At 43.6% G+C, this 17,513-nt stretch overlaps 3 protein-coding genes across 4 annotated transcripts; 1 reads left to right on the top strand and 2 right to left on the bottom strand.

Moving 5' to 3' along the window:
* Positions 1–1,562: 1,562 nt before the first annotated feature.
* LOC127754698 (uncharacterized) lies at positions 1,563–3,695 on the bottom strand. 2 transcript variants are annotated; one of them, XM_052280271.1, is made up of 8 exons: positions 3,562–3,695; positions 3,372–3,439; positions 3,229–3,287; positions 2,962–3,068; positions 2,587–2,695; positions 2,410–2,423; positions 1,960–2,061; positions 1,563–1,876 (listed from the first exon to the last, which is right to left on the bottom strand). In XM_052280271.1, the coding sequence occupies exons 1-8, from the start codon at positions 3,622–3,624 to the stop codon at positions 1,700–1,702; spliced, it is 699 nt and encodes a 232-aa protein (XP_052136231.1). In that variant the 5' UTR covers positions 3,625–3,695; the 3' UTR covers positions 1,563–1,699. The 2 variants fall into 2 exon arrangements, with proteins under 2 accessions (XP_052136231.1, XP_052136239.1); XM_052280279.1 differs by having other exon boundaries at positions 2,962–3,059; positions 3,562–3,694.
* Positions 3,696–10,564: 6,869 nt separating this feature from the next.
* LOC127760747 (probable membrane-associated 30 kDa protein, chloroplastic) lies at positions 10,565–15,011 on the bottom strand. The gene is made up of 11 exons (XM_052285048.1): positions 14,821–15,011; positions 13,702–13,802; positions 13,510–13,620; positions 13,177–13,241; positions 13,010–13,091; positions 12,693–12,767; positions 12,443–12,513; positions 12,263–12,345; positions 11,408–11,472; positions 11,248–11,322; positions 10,565–10,970 (listed from the first exon to the last, which is right to left on the bottom strand). The coding sequence occupies exons 1-11, from the start codon at positions 14,924–14,926 to the stop codon at positions 10,851–10,853; spliced, it is 954 nt and encodes a 317-aa protein (XP_052141008.1). The 5' UTR covers positions 14,927–15,011; the 3' UTR covers positions 10,565–10,850.
* A 582-nt stretch (positions 15,012–15,593) lies between these two features.
* LOC127759906 (cytochrome b561 and DOMON domain-containing protein At3g07570-like) lies at positions 15,594–17,513 on the top strand. The gene is made up of 3 exons (XM_052284123.1): positions 15,594–15,926; positions 16,014–16,482; positions 16,566–17,513. The coding sequence occupies exons 1-3, from the start codon at positions 15,717–15,719 to the stop codon at positions 17,198–17,200; spliced, it is 1,314 nt and encodes a 437-aa protein (XP_052140083.1). The 5' UTR covers positions 15,594–15,716; the 3' UTR covers positions 17,201–17,513.

Genomic DNA, 17,513 nt, shown 5'->3' on the forward strand with positions numbered 1-17,513 from the left:
CTGGAATCTTCTCTATGCTAGCAAGAAACATGATAAAGTAAACAGTTGGGAGCATATATTAGGAGAGTGAGAATCTAGTTTGTCAGAATCACTTCAGAATAAGAAGAAAATTATGCAACCAAATTGTTCCAAGAGTACCTTATTGATTGCTAACACCTGGTTGGTATAACTCTGAGTCTCTGAACATTGCTTAAACTAAAATGGAAAGGGGTATACATGCTTGGTTTATCTTATGAAGGATTAGGTGAACACATAAATAAAAATCTTTGACTCTGTTGTTGATTCAGTATTGAAGAACTTCTCAAAGAAGTTAGTACTGATGGTGTCACTAAAATAGTGAATAAAGTGGTGGTCAATGTCATCCCCAAATCCTTAGTTTAATCGAGTCTCTGAGTGAAATCGTTCGTTTCAGGTGCAATGATATGCTACTATCATGCCCAAACTAATTTGCTTTCTACTCCCTCCGTCCCCGAATCCAGAATATAAAAAATTTTAGAATTGGACACGGTTATTAAAAAAGTAGTTAGAAGTGAATGTTCGAGGATTGTGATTGGATTAGTAGTGGAGGTAGGTGGGAAAAGTGAATGATAGAAGGTTGTGATTGGTTGGGAAGAGAATGTTGATGGAGAAGTAGTTATATTTTAGGACAAATCCTAAGAGTTAAAAGTTGTTATATTTTGGGACGGAGGGAGTACATGATTTAAAGTTCACATTTCAGCACCGCAATGATAGCTTCGGGAAGCTGGAACACACTTTCATGTCAGGAGATTCTGGGGACGCACCATTGATGTGCGATGAAGTCGTGGATGTACGATTCCATCCGCCAGTTCAAATTCTAGCGTCCATAAATATGATTATGTGTGTCCCTAGTTAATATAGAGACTGAAGATACTTTTATATTATGTAAAAAAAAAGGAGATAAAATCTTCTACTTTCTCCGTCCCACAATACTTGCCTTTTTAGCATTTAAAAGTTGTCCGAAAACAGTTGTCACTTTAGGGCACTACTTGTCACGTCAACCACTTTCAATTCAAATTTCTCTCCATTCTACTCTTAACCACCATCCTACATCCAACTATACATTATTTATTAAGAGGTATTATGGTCTTTTTCTCCTAACCTTAATACATGGCTAAACAATCTAGAACGACAAGTTTTATGGGACGGAGAAAGTAGTCTAGAGAATGGGATCAAAAATTGTAAAATTTTAAGGCTCTGTCTTTCTGATACATAGTGTTTTCTGAATGGAATATTTGTAGGTGGTAGGTCACACTGGTGGTGGAATTGGGAGTGTGAACCTTGGGAAGTGAGGACCCCATATGAAATGTATGATTGATTGGTAGTTGGAAAGCCAAGGTGTCAATGGATAATACTCCAGACAAAGTGGATAAGATTTCATTATGGTGACATGCATGAGCTGCAGTGTTATGGATGTAGGGTCAGGCTTCCTCTTGCAGCAGCATAGTTTCCTAAATCTTTGCTTCAAGTTCTGAAACTTATGTGGATTATGCCTGTTTTTGTTCAGTGGTCGCCAGCACTCAGCACAAAGTACACAAATCTCATAGATGTGTCACTTGCAACCTGCATATCAACTGCAATGTCTCATCTGAAATTGTTTGCTTGCTCTTCTGAAGAACATTCTCTAGCGAGAATAGCAAGGAGTGATACAAATGTGAAGCACTTCTCTGAACTACTACTATCAAGAAGAGGGCTCAGAAGCCTCGTCAGATTCAGAGTTCTCTGAGGTCTCATCAGATTCAGGCTTCTCAAGCTGCAGAACAACACTGAAACTGAATGATGAACCCGGCGTAAACGATGACTCGAGCTCTTCTTCTGACTGGGTTGTCTTGATTTCAGGGTTCACATTCAGGTTTTCCTGGATGAACAGCATTTTTCAGTGTCAAACTCCCAGTCAAATGGGCAAATGTTGTCAAATGTTAAAAGTGAAATTGCATTAACCTTCTTTACAAAATCACCAACAGTGATGCTGAGTATTTCCTGAAGAACGAACTTGGTGACCCGGCTTTTGCCAAGCATCTGCAGCAGAATGCTGCTTGGTATCTGAACAGTATCCAGTGGTTAGTTGTTAATTGGGGATTAGGAAAGCAATTATTTCAGCAGGCCAAAACTTAATGTAGCTTGTCAAGCTATGTCACTTGTTGATCTCAATTAGTAGCCAACACTAGTGGTTGAAAATTCAACTGCTAACGGTTATCCGTACTCATGTTCCTTGCAAACAAAATTTTGCACTCTTTTTTTTCTAGTTCATAGAAGGGCTGAGTATTGAATAATTTGTTTTGGAAATACAAAATTTCCAAGCAAATAGATGCGTGAAAGAAAAGGAATCCGTGCAATTAAAATTGGCTGGTACAGCCAAAAAAAAAAAACAGAAGTCTAGTGGGCACTTACATTTGATGTTCTCCCTTCAAACATCCAACAGATTTCCATGAAGGAAGAGGAAGAAAAATTGTAAGAAAGTTAAACTGATTTATGTAAAAGCAATTAGTAACATGATTCTTGCAAGAAAATAGAGCAGAGAACTGTGGCCATTGCATCAATATGGGGATAATTAGCAGTTAATACTACCTCCTTTGGACTTCCTAAAACCTGGAACTGGCGGTGCATCACGAGCCAAGCTTGTCAAGGCTTCATCAAACACCTTCTGTGTCGCCTTTCCAGGCAAATCCACTCTTACCTGAAGATGTGCATCAACAGTCAAAATGGTAACAATGACTCACTAATTACTTAATTAGTAACCAATTAAGAACTCAAAACAGTTTCATTTTTAGTGTATGTCATATCACTTAAGCTTAAGAGAAGCATGGCCTAGAGAAACATGGAGAGTAGTTAGAGGCATCTCTGCTCCATAAATTCAGATGACCGGACAAAACCAAAGAATTCAGTTTGTAGCTTTAGACAAAAACAATTAACATGCCTTTAGCCTGGGTTTCACAAGCTCACATTGATCGTTTCATCGTCGCGTGACACAACGGATGTCTTGGCGTTCTGCAGCGACAAGCCACTCTTCCTCTCGTCCTCAGCAACCGATGAGCCCCCGCCTGCATTTCCTGAAAAACTTTAGCACGCTTTGCAGTCTGAAACTCTGAAGGTTCGAGTTGACACCCTCTCTGAATTCTGAACATTTTTCAAGAATTCAGGACGGATCATGTACTTTGGTTAACATTTATGACATCAATTGTGAGCTGCAAGTTGAAACTTGCAACGAACCTGATCCAACTGCCGACACTGGCAGGACAGGACGACTTCTCGCGCTGGAAACAAGCAACCTGAGAGAAAAAGGACAATGAGGTCTAACTGACGGCAAACTGAAGACTGCAAGAAACCAATAAATTGATAGGTTCAGGGTTTACCCGTGGGTAGGAATCTGACACTTGCAAGCATTGCAGTTCTTGATATGGACATGTACCGGATAGATTGCCTAGGGAAAGAAATAATGAGATTCCGTATTTGATTAGTTCAGAGATTAGCGGCTAAAACGAATTCAGTTGTTAATCTTTCATCTCTGCAGGAGATTTCAGCTCAGGAAATGGGAGATGGAACCTGGAAGTGGCCGTGACATTTTGGCCTGAACCGAAGCTTCGGAAGGGTCGCCGCTGACGCCATGGATGCGGCTTGCTCTGTCCTCTTCTCAGCTCGGGAAAACAGGAGCCATAAAACTCAAATCCAAAATTATCTACACGGAGACGAAGACGAAACCTCACTCGCGTCTTCTTGTTTGGGCCGCTTAAATGGGCCTTTGGGCTCGTAATCCAATTGGCTGGGCCTTCCAGTGTACTCCGCTTCAATGGGCGTTTGGACTCGTAATCCAATTGGCTGGGGCTTCCAGTGTACTCCACTTTAAATGGGCCTTTGGGATCGTAATACAGTTAGCTGGGCCTCCCAGTTTAAATTACTCAGGAATAAGTTTATAATAGGTCCCTTATCTTACCGTCTAGTTTATTTGTTTTACAAGTATATATAGTTATTACTTTAACATGACTTATATACTTTATATATATATGCACTAATATCTATGAAGTTTATCCCTACTAAGTAGAGTTAATACTATTTCTGTTATGAAGCCGTATCACCTTGTTAGTTTTTGGTCTTTGGATGATTCATCAAAGGTGCAAATTACATCTTTTCTTTATCTCTACTATTATAAAAATTGAAAATGTTGCCGTTGATGCTTTGGTGCGTCGTCCATATTTCAGTCAGTTTTTAAGTTTGTTCGCTTTTGAAAATATATCAGGAGCCGTATAAGAAATCATTTTTTAAAAAAACTTGCATGCTAACTCGGGACGAGAGTCGTACTCCTAATTACTTCAGAATTATTGTAATGTCATAAGAAAGCAACGTGCAAGATATAGCCATCATCCCAATAAAGATTCCAAATGAGATATCAATACTATCAAGATAAAAATCCCATATACTTTTTATTAAAAAAAACTAACAATAATATGATTAAAATAACCCTCACCCGTTGCAACGCACAAATATTTTTCTAGTCTTCTAAAAGCCAATACCATACATCACAATCATTTATAACCTTGGATAATTAATTTATCATAAAATATTGTAAGTAAGAAAAAAGATTATAAGTCACATCTACTATTTGTCATACAATTCTTCAGCAGCAATAGACGTGGCTCCCATGCTAATTTTTCCAATAAGACGAATACTGAAAGTTAACTTTGTCAAATACTCCCTCCATACAGATGCGACAATATATGAAAAAGTAAAAAGAAACTACTCCCTCCGTTTCACAATGTAAGTCATTCTGGCTTTTCCTACATTCATATTCATATTAATGAATCTAGACATATATGTCTAGATTCATTAATATCAATATGAATGTGAGAAATGACAGAATGACTTACATGGTGAAACGGAGGAAGTAAACTTCATCCAGAGGAGGAGCTAAGTAGCAGTGAAGCACCATCTGGTAGCCTAGCTAGATGCAGGGGGAGAGGGAAGGGGAGGCCTCCTCGTCGTGTCGGCGGCGGCGGCGGCGGCTCGTTGGGCAGCGGCGTCCAGCCGCCGAGTGGATGGCCCATGACCAACATGACGCGCTGTACGAATTGGATTCCGGCGGGGAGGTTTCGGTTTTAGACGACGCGCGCGAGGCCGAGATCGTCCTTTGTTTTTTTTTTTTTTTAAACGAGATCGTCCTTTGTTTATGTAGTAGAATAGTGGATGAAAGAAAGGGGAAAAAAAAACTAAAAAGAAAGGCGAGACCGCGGTAGTGTTCGGTTTTGCTACGGGCCTCGGAAGCTGAACGCGCGCTATGCGATTCGGATACGAGAAAAAAAATAAAACAATATTCCTACTTAACTATTCTGTTCTAAAATATTTATTGTTTTGAATTTTTTTAAACGTTTTATCATTCATCTTATTTAAAAAATTATGAAATTATTGTTTGTTTTGTTTGTGAAGTGATCAGTTCCGACTTAATTTGTCTTACTAAAAATAACATGTAATTAGCGACTTGATCAGTTTCGACTTTTTTTTCCTTTTTTTTTTTTACGGTTGCGTAGTTAGTTCTTGTTGAGTTTTTGTTTTACCTTTCACTAATGTAATGATCTGAGGGCTGTCGTATTCTCTCCTTTATGAATCTGACGGTTGCTTTTTCTTCTTTTCTTGCGTGGCTAGTTTTGGGTTTTACCTTTCACTAATGTAAATGCGTGTGACCTAAAATTTGTGGAGCATAATTACAATATAAATGGCTAACACGTAGCAAGTGCTACGTTTTCGCCCTCACACATAAACTCAATGCGAACTATATATTGTGGTATATACTAGAGAAATAAATATATTGCACTTGAAATTAATTCCTCCAGTAATAAATATTTAATACATTTGACTTTGACTATGAAGTTTACCGTGCATCCTATTAAAAAAATTATGTAAATATCATTATTTTATTATTACCAGATATAACACGTCCCTCAACATACAATACCGATATACTTTACGTCCTAGGACAATATAGTCTTTTAGTTTTGGCTGATGTGGCAGCTGAGTCAGCGTGGGACCCACGTGGACCCCACATGTCACCGGCCCAAACTTCTTCCACTTATCCCCCTCTCTTCCCATCTCTCTCTCCAGGGCTGGTAGCTGGCGGGAGAGTCGGCCATCAACGAGCGGTGCGTTCTGGCAGGAGAGACTCGTGGCGGCCGACGGGGAGAAGCTCGACGACGGAGGCATGGTAGATGCGGAAAGGCGTCACAGGCAGGGCAAACTGGATTTGGACCCTCTCTTCCCATCTCTCTCTCTCTCTAGGCCTCCAGATTGGCAGCCGACGGGAGAGTCGCATGGTGCTGACGGCGCAGGCAGCCAAGGTGCACGGCTGGTGGCAGCTCAACAGCAATGGGCGGTGGCCAATGGGGAGAAGGGTGGCAGTCGGCGAGAGAGGTACGTGGTGGCTGGTGAGTAGAAACTCGATGCCGACAGTCGGCCCCTTCTTATTCCCCTCGTTATTGTTGATCCCTTCCATTTCCTCTCCCTTGTCATGCCACCACGATGCTGCCCAGCACCACCTCCTTGACCTTGGCACCGCCTTCCACAAGGCAGGCCCGGGTCTAGCGATTCCTTGAGCTTTTCCCTGTCGGCCACCATGCGTCTCTCCTATCGGAGTCCTTCTTGAGTCCTGTCGAACCGTCGCCATGTGTAGCAGTGTGCTGCCGTCGGACCATGTCGATCCAATTCCTCGCATCGCCACCCTCCTTGAGCCTTCTCTCGCCATGTCGCCCTCGCCGTCGCATAAGCATCTCCAGTGACCATTGGACCCCATGCCCTTGCGGACGTATCGCAACCGCGCGCTGGTTCGGCCAAATGAGGAAAGATGTGTCCCTGGCCTTAATCTCGCACGAACAATTTGACATTGCCGTGAGATTAATGGTAGCCGCCAGCAGATGTCGAGCTTCTCCCCATCGGCCACCGTGCGCCTCTCCCGCCAGTACGCACCACTCGTCACCAGCCGCCTAGCCCTGGAGAAAGAGAGAGATGGGAAGAGGGGGGGAATAGAGTAGTCAGGGGCGGATCTAGAAAAAAATAGTAGTGGGAGCTGAATAAACTACATCAGCATAAGTCGAACCTCCAGTCCCCACATCCTATGGATCTATGGGAAAAAAAAATTTAGTGGGGGCTTAGGGGGGTCTCCATTGTCCCGGGAGCGGTAGTGGGGTCTCAAGACCCCTCCGCCCCCGTTGTAAATCCGCCCCTGAGAGTAGTAGAAGTTTTCGCCGCTGACTCAACCGTCATATTCGCCAAAACCGGATACTATATTGTTCTAGGACGTAAAGTATAGCAGTATTGTAAGTTGAGAGATATTGTGGTTAGAACTGGAGGGACCAACTTATTCCAAATTACTCACTACACATGACATGATACGAAGACTATGCTGTTAGGGGTTTTTCCAAAATTCCTGACCGCTATAAGAGGTTATTTTTGGGGGGAAAGCTGGCGATCTAAAATAGAGGCATCTTAAAGTACTGTACTGATTCACAAGTCGTTCGCCATCTTCTCTGTACTGATTCAGGGATTTTTGGTTCAAAAACTTCGTATTTCCATGCGCAATTAAACTTGGATTATGTGATATTGTGATCCATCTGGAGCTTTCATGCATTGAAATGATGGATGATGATTCATGGCCGTGGTCGTTCGAGCGCCTAATCGATTTAATCGTGGTCATTAACTCGTGATAGAAACTAAGAACGGCTGGATGCTGCATCCGTTGAATCTCGAAAGGTATTTATTATGAACTAAGAGATTCAGACTTGAAATGATTAATTGTCCAACAACGTTTTTTAAGAGCAACACTGTATAATTTTAATGATCTCTCTTACTCTCTACGTACAAAAAAAAACTGTATTTTGCTACTGCCAAACACTTATTGACAAAAGTGCTATCTATAAGTGCTTAGACTTCGTGTATGAGATCGAGTACTTAATTTCATACGAAAAATTGACCAAAACCTAATGTCGCAGCTAATTTCCCGTGCTTTGTCTTTACTACGTTTTCACGTGTTTTATGATGAATATTTTCCTCTATTTTCTTCATAGAAGTATGGTGCGGTTTTGACCGGTTGGATAGACGTGTTTTTCATTTGCGCCCAGAATAGCTGGCCAGATGTGAAGTATATTTGGTTGTTTTTCCCTCTTCTTCATGATTAGCTAGTTTGAAAATAAAGAGAGAACGGTGGTTGATTTACTCCAATCTCAGATGATTAGTTCTAACTTGACGAGTGCCATTACGAAAATGGTTTGCTCATGTCTAGTAGAGCAATCCTTTTTTTATTACATGGCAGACGCACACACATCACCACACATGCAACACCGCACTCACATCTCCCGTGAATGTGTCCCCTAACATATGATTTAAGAGACATAAACTAGCGGCACATCATTGATCTCACTAAAGTTCTGTTGAAAGTCCACGTGCATAAACATAATATTCGTGTGCACTAAGATAATATGATACTTATACAACTGAGGGCTTCTAAATTAATATGTTTTCAAAAACCAGATTTAGCAATCTGCACAAACAATTCTTTGATCCAAAAGAACAAAAAAAATCAAGCTTTTTTCCCCTTACAAACGGATGCAGGACAAGATAGCTCAGTTCCCTCGTTACATTACAGAGCAAACCGACCAATATATATCTGAATGTTTTAGCACAGAATTAACCAACAGTCAAATCAAATTGGAGTCTGAATTCAGAACAGATGCTTGCACCGATCATCAGTAGCTTAATTTCTCACGTTGTGTTCATCTTTATGTACACAAATGTTCAGAGGCTACAGATCACATAACCTATCCATCTATAGAAGGAAGAAAAAAAATGGTGTCGTAAATTAAGAAGAAAAAAAAACAGCTACAAAAATCGCTCGGAGACATCTCGCCGATCGCTTCTTGAATCTATCTGCGCGCGGATGAGTTGATCAGTGTCCCGCGCCACCTGCGCTGGGCCCCGATGGCAGCATCTCCATCAGCGTCGACACCGCCGCCTTGGCCGCCTCCAACGCCGACGACGACGACGGCGACGGCAACGCGGGGCTCGGCGGCAATGGCCTCGCGGCGTCGGCGCGTCCGGCGAGGCTCGCGGCGGCGATCGCCGCGAGAACGACGGCGAGCAGCAAGTCACGGTGCAGGTGAGAGCCCATGGCCGATACGATCCAAGAAGCTGTCTCTTCTCTGAAACTGAAACTGAAACTGAATGCGAAGTAGCTAGCCTGGTAGCTTGTGTGTATATATGCTAATGGAATGGTTAGCTAGCTAACTAGCAAGCGCGCACAAATATATATAGAGGGAGTGTGTGTGAGAGAGATCATGTCTCTTCTTTGCAACCATCTAGGATGAAAAAATGGTACTCGAAATGGTCAAGAATGTGAGATTGGACCAAATGCAACTACTAGCATTAACTGAAGATTGCTGACCCTGTAATTGGCGTTGTTGGACTTGGACAGCAGAAATAGTCAAGAGATTGACAATCTTGCTGCGAGAAAGTGGCTTCCATCTATCTTAACCTGCACACTCTTTGACGAAATCACGGCGACCAACGCATCTGAACCAGTACATTGTGGTGCTCACAGTGTCAGAGACGTTTCCGTTCAGGTGATCTCTCTTTTCAGGTGCACTGGTGCGGAGAGGAGAGGTTGGTGCACCGGCCTTGCTGCAAGTCTGCAACTTTTGGTTGTTTGAAATGTGAAGAGGAGAGGGGGTTCGTGGCAGGGTTGGCTGAGGCCGGCCGGCGTCCAGGAGTCCGACATGTCCACAGCGTGAGCCTCATTTTTGCGAGTCAAAACGAATGAATTCTCGGGGGCTCGGATGAGTCGACACGGCGTCACGGCGGCGTGAAGTTCGCCGGCCATGCTGGAGATCTCCTTTTCACATTTTTTTTCTTTTTTTCTACCCTGTAAATGGATTGGTTATTCACGCCATTGTGATGCAATGTAACTTTTTTTTTCCTTAAAAAGATGCCTTGTGTAGATGCCCTCCAAGGTCAAGGTACATGATTTTTTTCTCGATACATACACGCCACCACAAATGTCATATTAAGGTTCACAGGTATAGTGTGCGCATGTTGTGTGAACGTTTGTGTTTATACTATGTTTCTTAAAAACAGCATGTAGTGATTTGTTTTATCTATCGGGTAGAAATTCTAGAAAAAAAAGGTGGTTTTTATGACTTTGACATTAGACTTTGTTCATGATTGAAATGAAATACACAGGAGCCTAACTTTGTTTATTTCTATGTGACATGAGAAAATAATGCATTTTCTAACTGCGATAGTCAATATTTTGCATTGGCAAGGTATGAATTCAGATGTGTAATCTAATATTGGACTCAAAAGACCGTTACATACGAGGTCTGGTCTGGACCCTGACTTGAATAGTTGCAGTCATGCGTGTTGCGTATGAGCACCCAAAACCTTATCACTGCTATCATACACACCATAAATCAGTAGAATGCGTGCACTGACTTTGGATCTATCGACAGACATTCTGGTCTTAGTCTTAAACACATGCTATGACACAAACGAGAGGGCAACAAGAAGATGCACGAGGACGGAATTTTTTGGCTTTCCACTAAAATATGCAGAGTCAGCTCTAGAAAGAGCAATATGACTTTTACATAACTATGTAGCTAACTGTACAGTCAATGTCAATCACACTGCAAAATGTAGAATTTTTTTTACGCATCCATTATACTCTTGGGGGGAAAAAAGGCTGCACTGGTGGTTCAACAAAGGGGCATTGGAGAAACCTGAAGACCATCCTATATCTTCCCGGGGTTCTTCAGTCTAAAGGATTCGTCAAGCCTGGTGCAGGGACAAGGAAACTGCATAATCTAATATTCATTGGCCTTCTTCCGCAGCTCATTTAGCTCATTCTCAATCTCGATGTCTCGGAAAGGGCGCGCTGCTCCTGAATTGCTGACTGCCGTTCTACCTGGAGGAAGTTCTCCTTTCTGTAGATAACAGGAAATTTACATCGTATTAGCACATAACAAATGAAACGGATCAATCCAGGCATATGCTTTTAGGGGGAAATGCACAGTTAGTAGTTCGCCCTCAGCAGATGCCATCGTTATGTTATGTTTAAGTAGAACTGCTAAAGGTAACATGTACCCCAGTACCCCTTGTACTATCAGTGGGTCTGGCTCTGTTCACATAAATATCAGATGCATTGTCTTGTGTGTTAAATGAAACTTGACATCGTCTCATAGTTTGAGCATTAATACATACCGAAGAGCTTCCAGAAATTTCCTTTTTCATTTGTGCAAGGTCATCATCAACCGATGAAGTCTCAAGCAATGCAAACTGTGCACAAATAAATAACAACGATCAGATCATCTAATTACCTCAGTGATATCCACGAAAATTTAGTCCACAATGTCAAATTTACCTTTCCTTCAAGATCATCAGTTGCCAACTGACCGAGTGCCTCTGCTTGGGACTCCATTGCCATAACTGACAATAACAACAATCAACTGTAAGTACTATAATTATTAAAAGTCAAATGATTTATCATAACTTGGAGCATCACTGGATGCTAAGAAGACAAGGAGACATGATCTTCACAGTTCAAACAAGATGAGGAGATACTTTGGCAAGATCACTCATAAGTCATAACATCTCATGTGCAAAGGTAGAAGATCCCAAAATATATCAATCGAAATCATGATACCAATTTATTTTCTTTATAAAATAATTGTTTGAAGGTATCAAGTATCAGCCTTTAAGCAAGAGGCTAAACTTTTCACTGCTGGAAAGTAGATAAGTATTGACTTGATTATGCTACCCTCTGAAGGTACTTTCATTCGTTTCTCTCTTACATGTTTAAGGCAAGCCATCTATGCTTAAACATAGAGCATGTCTGTGGTCTAAGCTAAAATCACTATATTATAATTCATAAATAAATATGGGTCATTATTATATTCTTCAGCCTCTTCAATATGAGGCATATTTTTAAGAAACTAACTTACGTATTTCATCACTTTTTTTATAATATACCAGTCAGATATTTAAAAAGTGTAGGATGAATGTATGCTCCAAGACATGTCTACTGTTATTTCAAGGTCTTAATCTCTACATTTACATATTTATTTGCTAAAGTTTCATTATGCGGATCCCACGTTGACCTATATTAAGTGATGGTGGTAGTGCCCACTGCACGAACAAGTGATACAGTAACAAATGTACTTTAGCTAACACAACAAATAATACCGGTCAGAGAAAATCGATAAAATGAAAAGAGCACCTTTTTCCTCCATTTTCTCAAATGCTGAAAGAGCACCACTAGTATTTACATTCCCCAGCATTTCGCTCACTTTTGTTGAAGTCCTTAAGGAAAAGAATGTCCAAGTGTGAAGTGTCAGAGGCTCAGAGCATCCAAAGTAAAAAGTAATTGAAGAATAATCAACAACCAATAGATGCATACTTGGCTGATTGAGCACGGGCTTTTAAGGTATCTTTTTTTTGCTTAGCCTCTGCTATCTTGCTTTCAAGAACCTACAGGATGGCATATTCCACATGATAGCAATTAGTTGAATAGTATGAAATAGGTACTATACACTCTATGGCTCTATGCCATATATGAGGCCAGATAAATATAAATTCGTTATAATACATATAATGCAGAGTGTGAAAATAGCATCCCAGCAGTTGAAACTTGAAGCTAATAAGCTCACCCGAGTATTTGATACCAGGTTCTCAACCACGCCCTTTTGCTGATCAAGCTGGGCCTTTAAGGAGCTTGCATTGTCCTATGAACACAAGAAAAATAACAAAACTATTACAACACTAACATATCGAACTAGTAGAAGATACATATCAGACTTCGACACTACATGCATAATCATTTAAGTTGAAGTGTAAAAATACACCAAAAGTATAATGTATTACACAGCACACGAAAGAGTAAGAAATTTTAAAACTAATCATGTAGTTACTCAATATGATATGGGCAGATCTTTGATCCAGAACTTTAGATTTGCATGATACCTACAGCATATGATTTACGCCGCTTAAGGGCTTCACGAGCAAGATCCTCATCACCCTTCTGAAGAGCAAGTTGAGCCCTCCGATACCTATGATTTCAAGAAAATGGGCATCCTCTGTAAAACAAACAGATGATAGAGCACAAAGTAAGCTTGCATTTACCCATAACATTACCAATCATCAGAAGCTTGTTCAGCGGCTTTGTATTTGTTCTCAAGCCGCTTTTGAGAAGCCAAGACCTTCAAGAAAAAAAAATCCATCTTAGCAAATAGAACATAATATAAGTGTAAACTATATGTACACTTTCATTTCACTAATGTATTCGGAGAGTCTACCAAATATACAAGAATATGGAAATATAAGAATCAGGTGGCCAAACTAATATGGATACCATATTCAGGGACGCTTAAGACAGCAGATACAATTTTCCAAAACAACGCCGTATTGACAGTAACGAAAAGAACATGCAGTGTGAATTATAAAATTTTGACTAAAATAACAACAAACCTGTGCAGTGGCTTGCCGCATCTTTGTCAAATCGTCATTCATTTCCAAAACAGCCTGGTCTAGGATCTTTTCAGGGTCTTCAAATGAACTTAAGACTGCATTTGCATAGGACTAGATAACCAGAAGGCCAAATAGTTTAGTTAAATAAACAAAAAACTGTGAATGGTACAATGGTGAAACAACAGTAATCACCTTTACAACCCTAGAAAATCTATCAAGGAGGTTACTTCTTATGCCATTGCACTTAAACCTGTTGACATTTGATTGGCGCACTTGAATAAGTCTAAGTGAAACTGCAGAGAAAAAAAAGGTATATTAGAAGTTAGGTCACTACCATGGCTGTTGCCTGTTGGCTCATCATAAAATTACTACATTTTGCACTTTGCCATGCTCTCTGAATGAAAACATAATAATTCATATTACCAGCATGGCAATATCAATGAAATTGCATGCCCATTCACATATGTCAGTGTGTCAGAGCATGCGCATCAAGTACATTGAGATACATGATCAGAAGTAAACAGAATGTTCTGTAACATTATAGGATTAGTTCATGTTGAAAACCGAATTAGTATGACAATAGGAGGTCCATATTCAAACAATGATTTCAATAGGCAACTATGAACGTGATAGTATGTGTTTTCAGAGGCCAGATCCAATTGGAGTTCAGTTTATATTACAACATGTTTCAGAAAAGGCTATTTGAAAAGGATCAAGTGTAATCTATATAGTGGCAATGTTGATAGGTAGGCATAAAATTAGAACTAACATTATCCAATAACTTTGGCTTACCCAAAAAAATATGTGCTTTCTATCGCTTCCCCAGGTGCATAACGAGTTGCTAGGAATCATCCTTCTACTGGGAAATTGCTAGGAATCATTTAGTATTGTATGCACATCAAGATATCCAAGCTTGCTATCGCTACTACATAGGGTTGAAATATACTTGAAAACAGTGAACTGAACTAAAATAATTGCCACGGGCTCATTTTTGCTAAACATGGAATGAAAATATTGTGGGATTCACATACCTAATTATCGTACGTAACTAAACCATTAGATTTGCCACCAAACTTAAAATCAACTATGCTCCACCATAGGAAATAACAGAGGTAATCTCCATAGTCCATAATCCAACTATTCTCACGGCAAATCACCAGTTGCATCGCTGAGCATCCACGAGACCACAACCACTAATTCACCACTAAAACTACCACACCTCTAGGCGAATCCACCGGCATAAGCCTCATGCCGCAATCCCCCTCCCAGAAGCACACGAGATGGGCCAGGGAGCAAGAATACGAAACGCACCGCTGCCGTTGAGGAAGGAGGTCCTGAGCGCGGTCCGGCGGAAGCTGGCGGAGGCCGGCGGCGGCGGCGCGAGCCTCAGGCTCGTCGGCGGCGCCCTAATCTCCATCGATTCTCCGGCACGGAAGAGAGAAAAGGGGGAAATTATTCTCTCTTTTTTTTCTCTCTTGGTATTTCACTCTATCTCTTCGTGTGGAGAAGAGGAGAGGAGAGATGTGAGAAGTGAAAGCGATCTCGGGTCGGGCCCAAGCTTTGGGATTCGTGCGGAGGCAGAGCACCGGAAGAATGTGGGCCAAATTAGGCCCATATTTACCTCGCTAAAAGTACAATGGGCCAAATTAATTGGACCCATGTTTTCGTTGCAACAAATAAATGGGCCCATTATTTTAGCCCAATTTAACTAGCATGCGGGAGGCCTAGTTAACTTATGAACAGGGTATTTTCTTCAGACCTTCAAGGTTTGTTCAGAACTTCAGATTTCAGGATCTGAAGTTCATAGTGTAATTTCAGTTTGTGTGTTCTGTGTCTTCTATCGGACACATTTTTTTTCATGCAAGTATCGTAATTAGCATTCCATCTGAATCTCAACTGTCTACGAATTTGGTGTCATTTGTACGTGCTTTCGTTGCAAAAATGTAATATCGATTTTATGAAACCAACGGGAGGCCAACATATGTCCTGGAGAACTAGAAGCCACTATATTCTATTACCAACGCACGTACCAACCCCATCTTCCTCTAATCTAACCCACGACGACGCGCACAAACCAACTCCTACGCTTAAGCTTAACACGCGCCACTTGCCCCTATTTAGCCGCGCCATTTTCCCCTCGCTAGCTGTGTGCGCACCACCACCACCCAACCCCAAGTCCATCCACGGTTTCGATCACGCTTGACACCATGGACCGAATCATGAGACAATGGCGATCTCTGCTGCTGCTGCTGCTCTGCGTCGTCGGCTCGAGCTCGCTGCCGCTGGTGAGCTCGCAGACGTCGTCGTCGTCGTCGGACTCGTGCACCGCCGCGCTCGCCGTCGGTGACCTCATCCCCTTCAACACCACCGGCCTCAACTGCTTCCAGGCATGGAGCTCGCAGGACTTCATCCTCAGGGTAAGCTAAGCTAAGCTTCGAGAATCGCGAGATCGTTCGACCCGCATTGGTTTCTCGCTTGACGTCATCAATGGCGATGCGTTGCAGTTCGGGCAGGACGCGTCGGCGGGGAGCAACGTGTGGAACTTCGTGCTGTCGGCGCCGGACGCCGGCGGGTACATCTCCGTGGGGTTCTCGCCGAACGGGGGCATGGTGGGGAGCAGCGCCGTGGCCGGGTGGGTGGCGTCGGGCGGCGTGGGCACGGCGAGGCAATACTACCTCGGCGGGACGAGCTCCCGGTCGTGCCCGCCGGGGCAGGGGAAGCTGTCGCTGTCGACCGGCGCCGCCGCGCCGACCATCGTGTCCCAGGGCTCGAGGCTCTACCTCGCCTTCCAGTTCTCCGGCCAGCCGCGCACGGACCTCGTCTACGCCGTCGGCCCCGCCGGCAGCTTGCCCGGGACCAATGGCTTCCTCGCGCAGCACCAGTACATGACGAGTGGCACCATCACCCTGCCCACCGGCACCAGCGGCGGCGGCGGCGGAGGCAGCACATCTACCGGCGGCGGAGGCGGCGGTGGTAAGAACCAATCACACGCGCTGTCTCGATCTCCTTCGTTCTTGGGTTTCTAGCTGATGTCATGTGTGTCACGATCTGTGCAGGTGACAGCGACGACGGCAACGAGGGTGGCGGCGGCGAAGGGAAGGGCAAGCACAAGCACTCAGGAGGAGACGGCGACGGCGACGAGGGGAAAGGCGGGAGGCGCAAGTCGCCGTCCTCGTCGTCCAGCGCGACGGCGAGCGGCGCCGCCGGGGTGCTCAGCTCGAAGCGCCGCCACGGCGTGCTCGCGGTGGTCAGCTGGGGCGCGATGATCCCCGCCGGCGTGGCGATGGCGCGGTTCATGAAGCGGTTCGAGCCGCTCTGGTTCTACGCGCACGCCGGCGTCCAGGGGCTCGGGTTCGTGGTCGGCGCGGTGGCCATCGTCGCCGGGTTCAGGCTCGACGGCGAGGACGACGTCGGCGCACACAAGGCGGTCGGCGTCGCCGTCCTCGTCTGCGCGTGCCTGCAGGTGATGGCCGTGCTGGCGAGGCCGATCAAGGAGGCGAAGGCGCGCAAGTACTGGAACTGGTACCACCACTACGTCGGCCGCGCCGCCGTCGTCCTCGGCGTCGGCAACGTCTTCTACGGGATGTCGCTGGCCAAGGAAGGGGACGAGTGGAGCTACGTGTACGGCATCTTCGTCGGCGTCTGCGCCGTCGCGTACCTCGTCCTCGAGGAGTGGAGGCGCAGGCATTGAGCCGCCGCCGGCCGGCGAGCCGGCAGCGCCGCCGCCGGCGTGGCGCCGGCCGGGTCGATGTGCAGTTTTGCTTTGCTGCTGGTCGCCGTCGTGCCCGTTATTGTTTTGTACTATGTGATTAGGCGCTGACGTGTGTCATTACTACGCCATTAGTAGCTCGTTTTCTAGGTATACGATTACGATGAGCGTATTGTTTTATGATGTGTTATTCATTTCATTGGCGTACTTATGTATATTATCATATTTTACATGAGATTTACATACGGAATCGCTAGAATTGTGTCGACACATTTTCTCCTCCATCACAGTCGGC

The sequence above is a fragment of the Oryza glaberrima genome, chromosome 1 (genome assembly GCF_000147395.1).
Source record: "Oryza glaberrima chromosome 1, OglaRS2, whole genome shotgun sequence".
Classification (NCBI taxonomy): domain Eukaryota; kingdom Viridiplantae; phylum Streptophyta; class Magnoliopsida; order Poales; family Poaceae; genus Oryza; species Oryza glaberrima.

Coding starts and splice junctions, on each gene's coding strand:
- LOC127754698 (XM_052280271.1), bottom strand. CDS start 3,624: ATGGCGTCAGCGGCGACCCTTCCGAAGCTTCGGTTCAGGCCAAAATGT. Junction 3,440..3,561: donor AATGTCACGGCCACTTCCAG/GTTCCATCTCCC, acceptor TTCTTTCCCTAG/GCAATCTATCCGGTACATGT. Junction 3,288..3,371: donor TGTCAGATTCCTACCCACGG/GTAAACCCTGAA, acceptor TTTTTCTCTCAG/GTTGCTTGTTTCCAGCGCGA.
- LOC127760747 (XM_052285048.1), bottom strand. CDS start 14,926: ATGGAGATTAGGGCGCCGCCGACGAGCCTGAGGCTCGCGCCGCCGCCG. Junction 13,621..13,701: donor GATTTTCTAGGGTTGTAAAG/GTGATTACTGTT, acceptor CTGGTTATCTAG/TCCTATGCAAATGCAGTCTT. Junction 13,092..13,176: donor GAACAAGCTTCTGATGATTG/GTAATGTTATGG, acceptor TTGAAATCATAG/GTATCGGAGGGCTCAACTTG.
- LOC127759906 (XM_052284123.1), top strand. CDS start 15,717: ATGGACCGAATCATGAGACAATGGCGATCTCTGCTGCTGCTGCTGCTC. Junction 15,927..16,013: donor CGCAGGACTTCATCCTCAGG/GTAAGCTAAGCT, acceptor GATGCGTTGCAG/TTCGGGCAGGACGCGTCGGC. Junction 16,483..16,565: donor CGGCGGCGGAGGCGGCGGTG/GTAAGAACCAAT, acceptor CGATCTGTGCAG/GTGACAGCGACGACGGCAAC.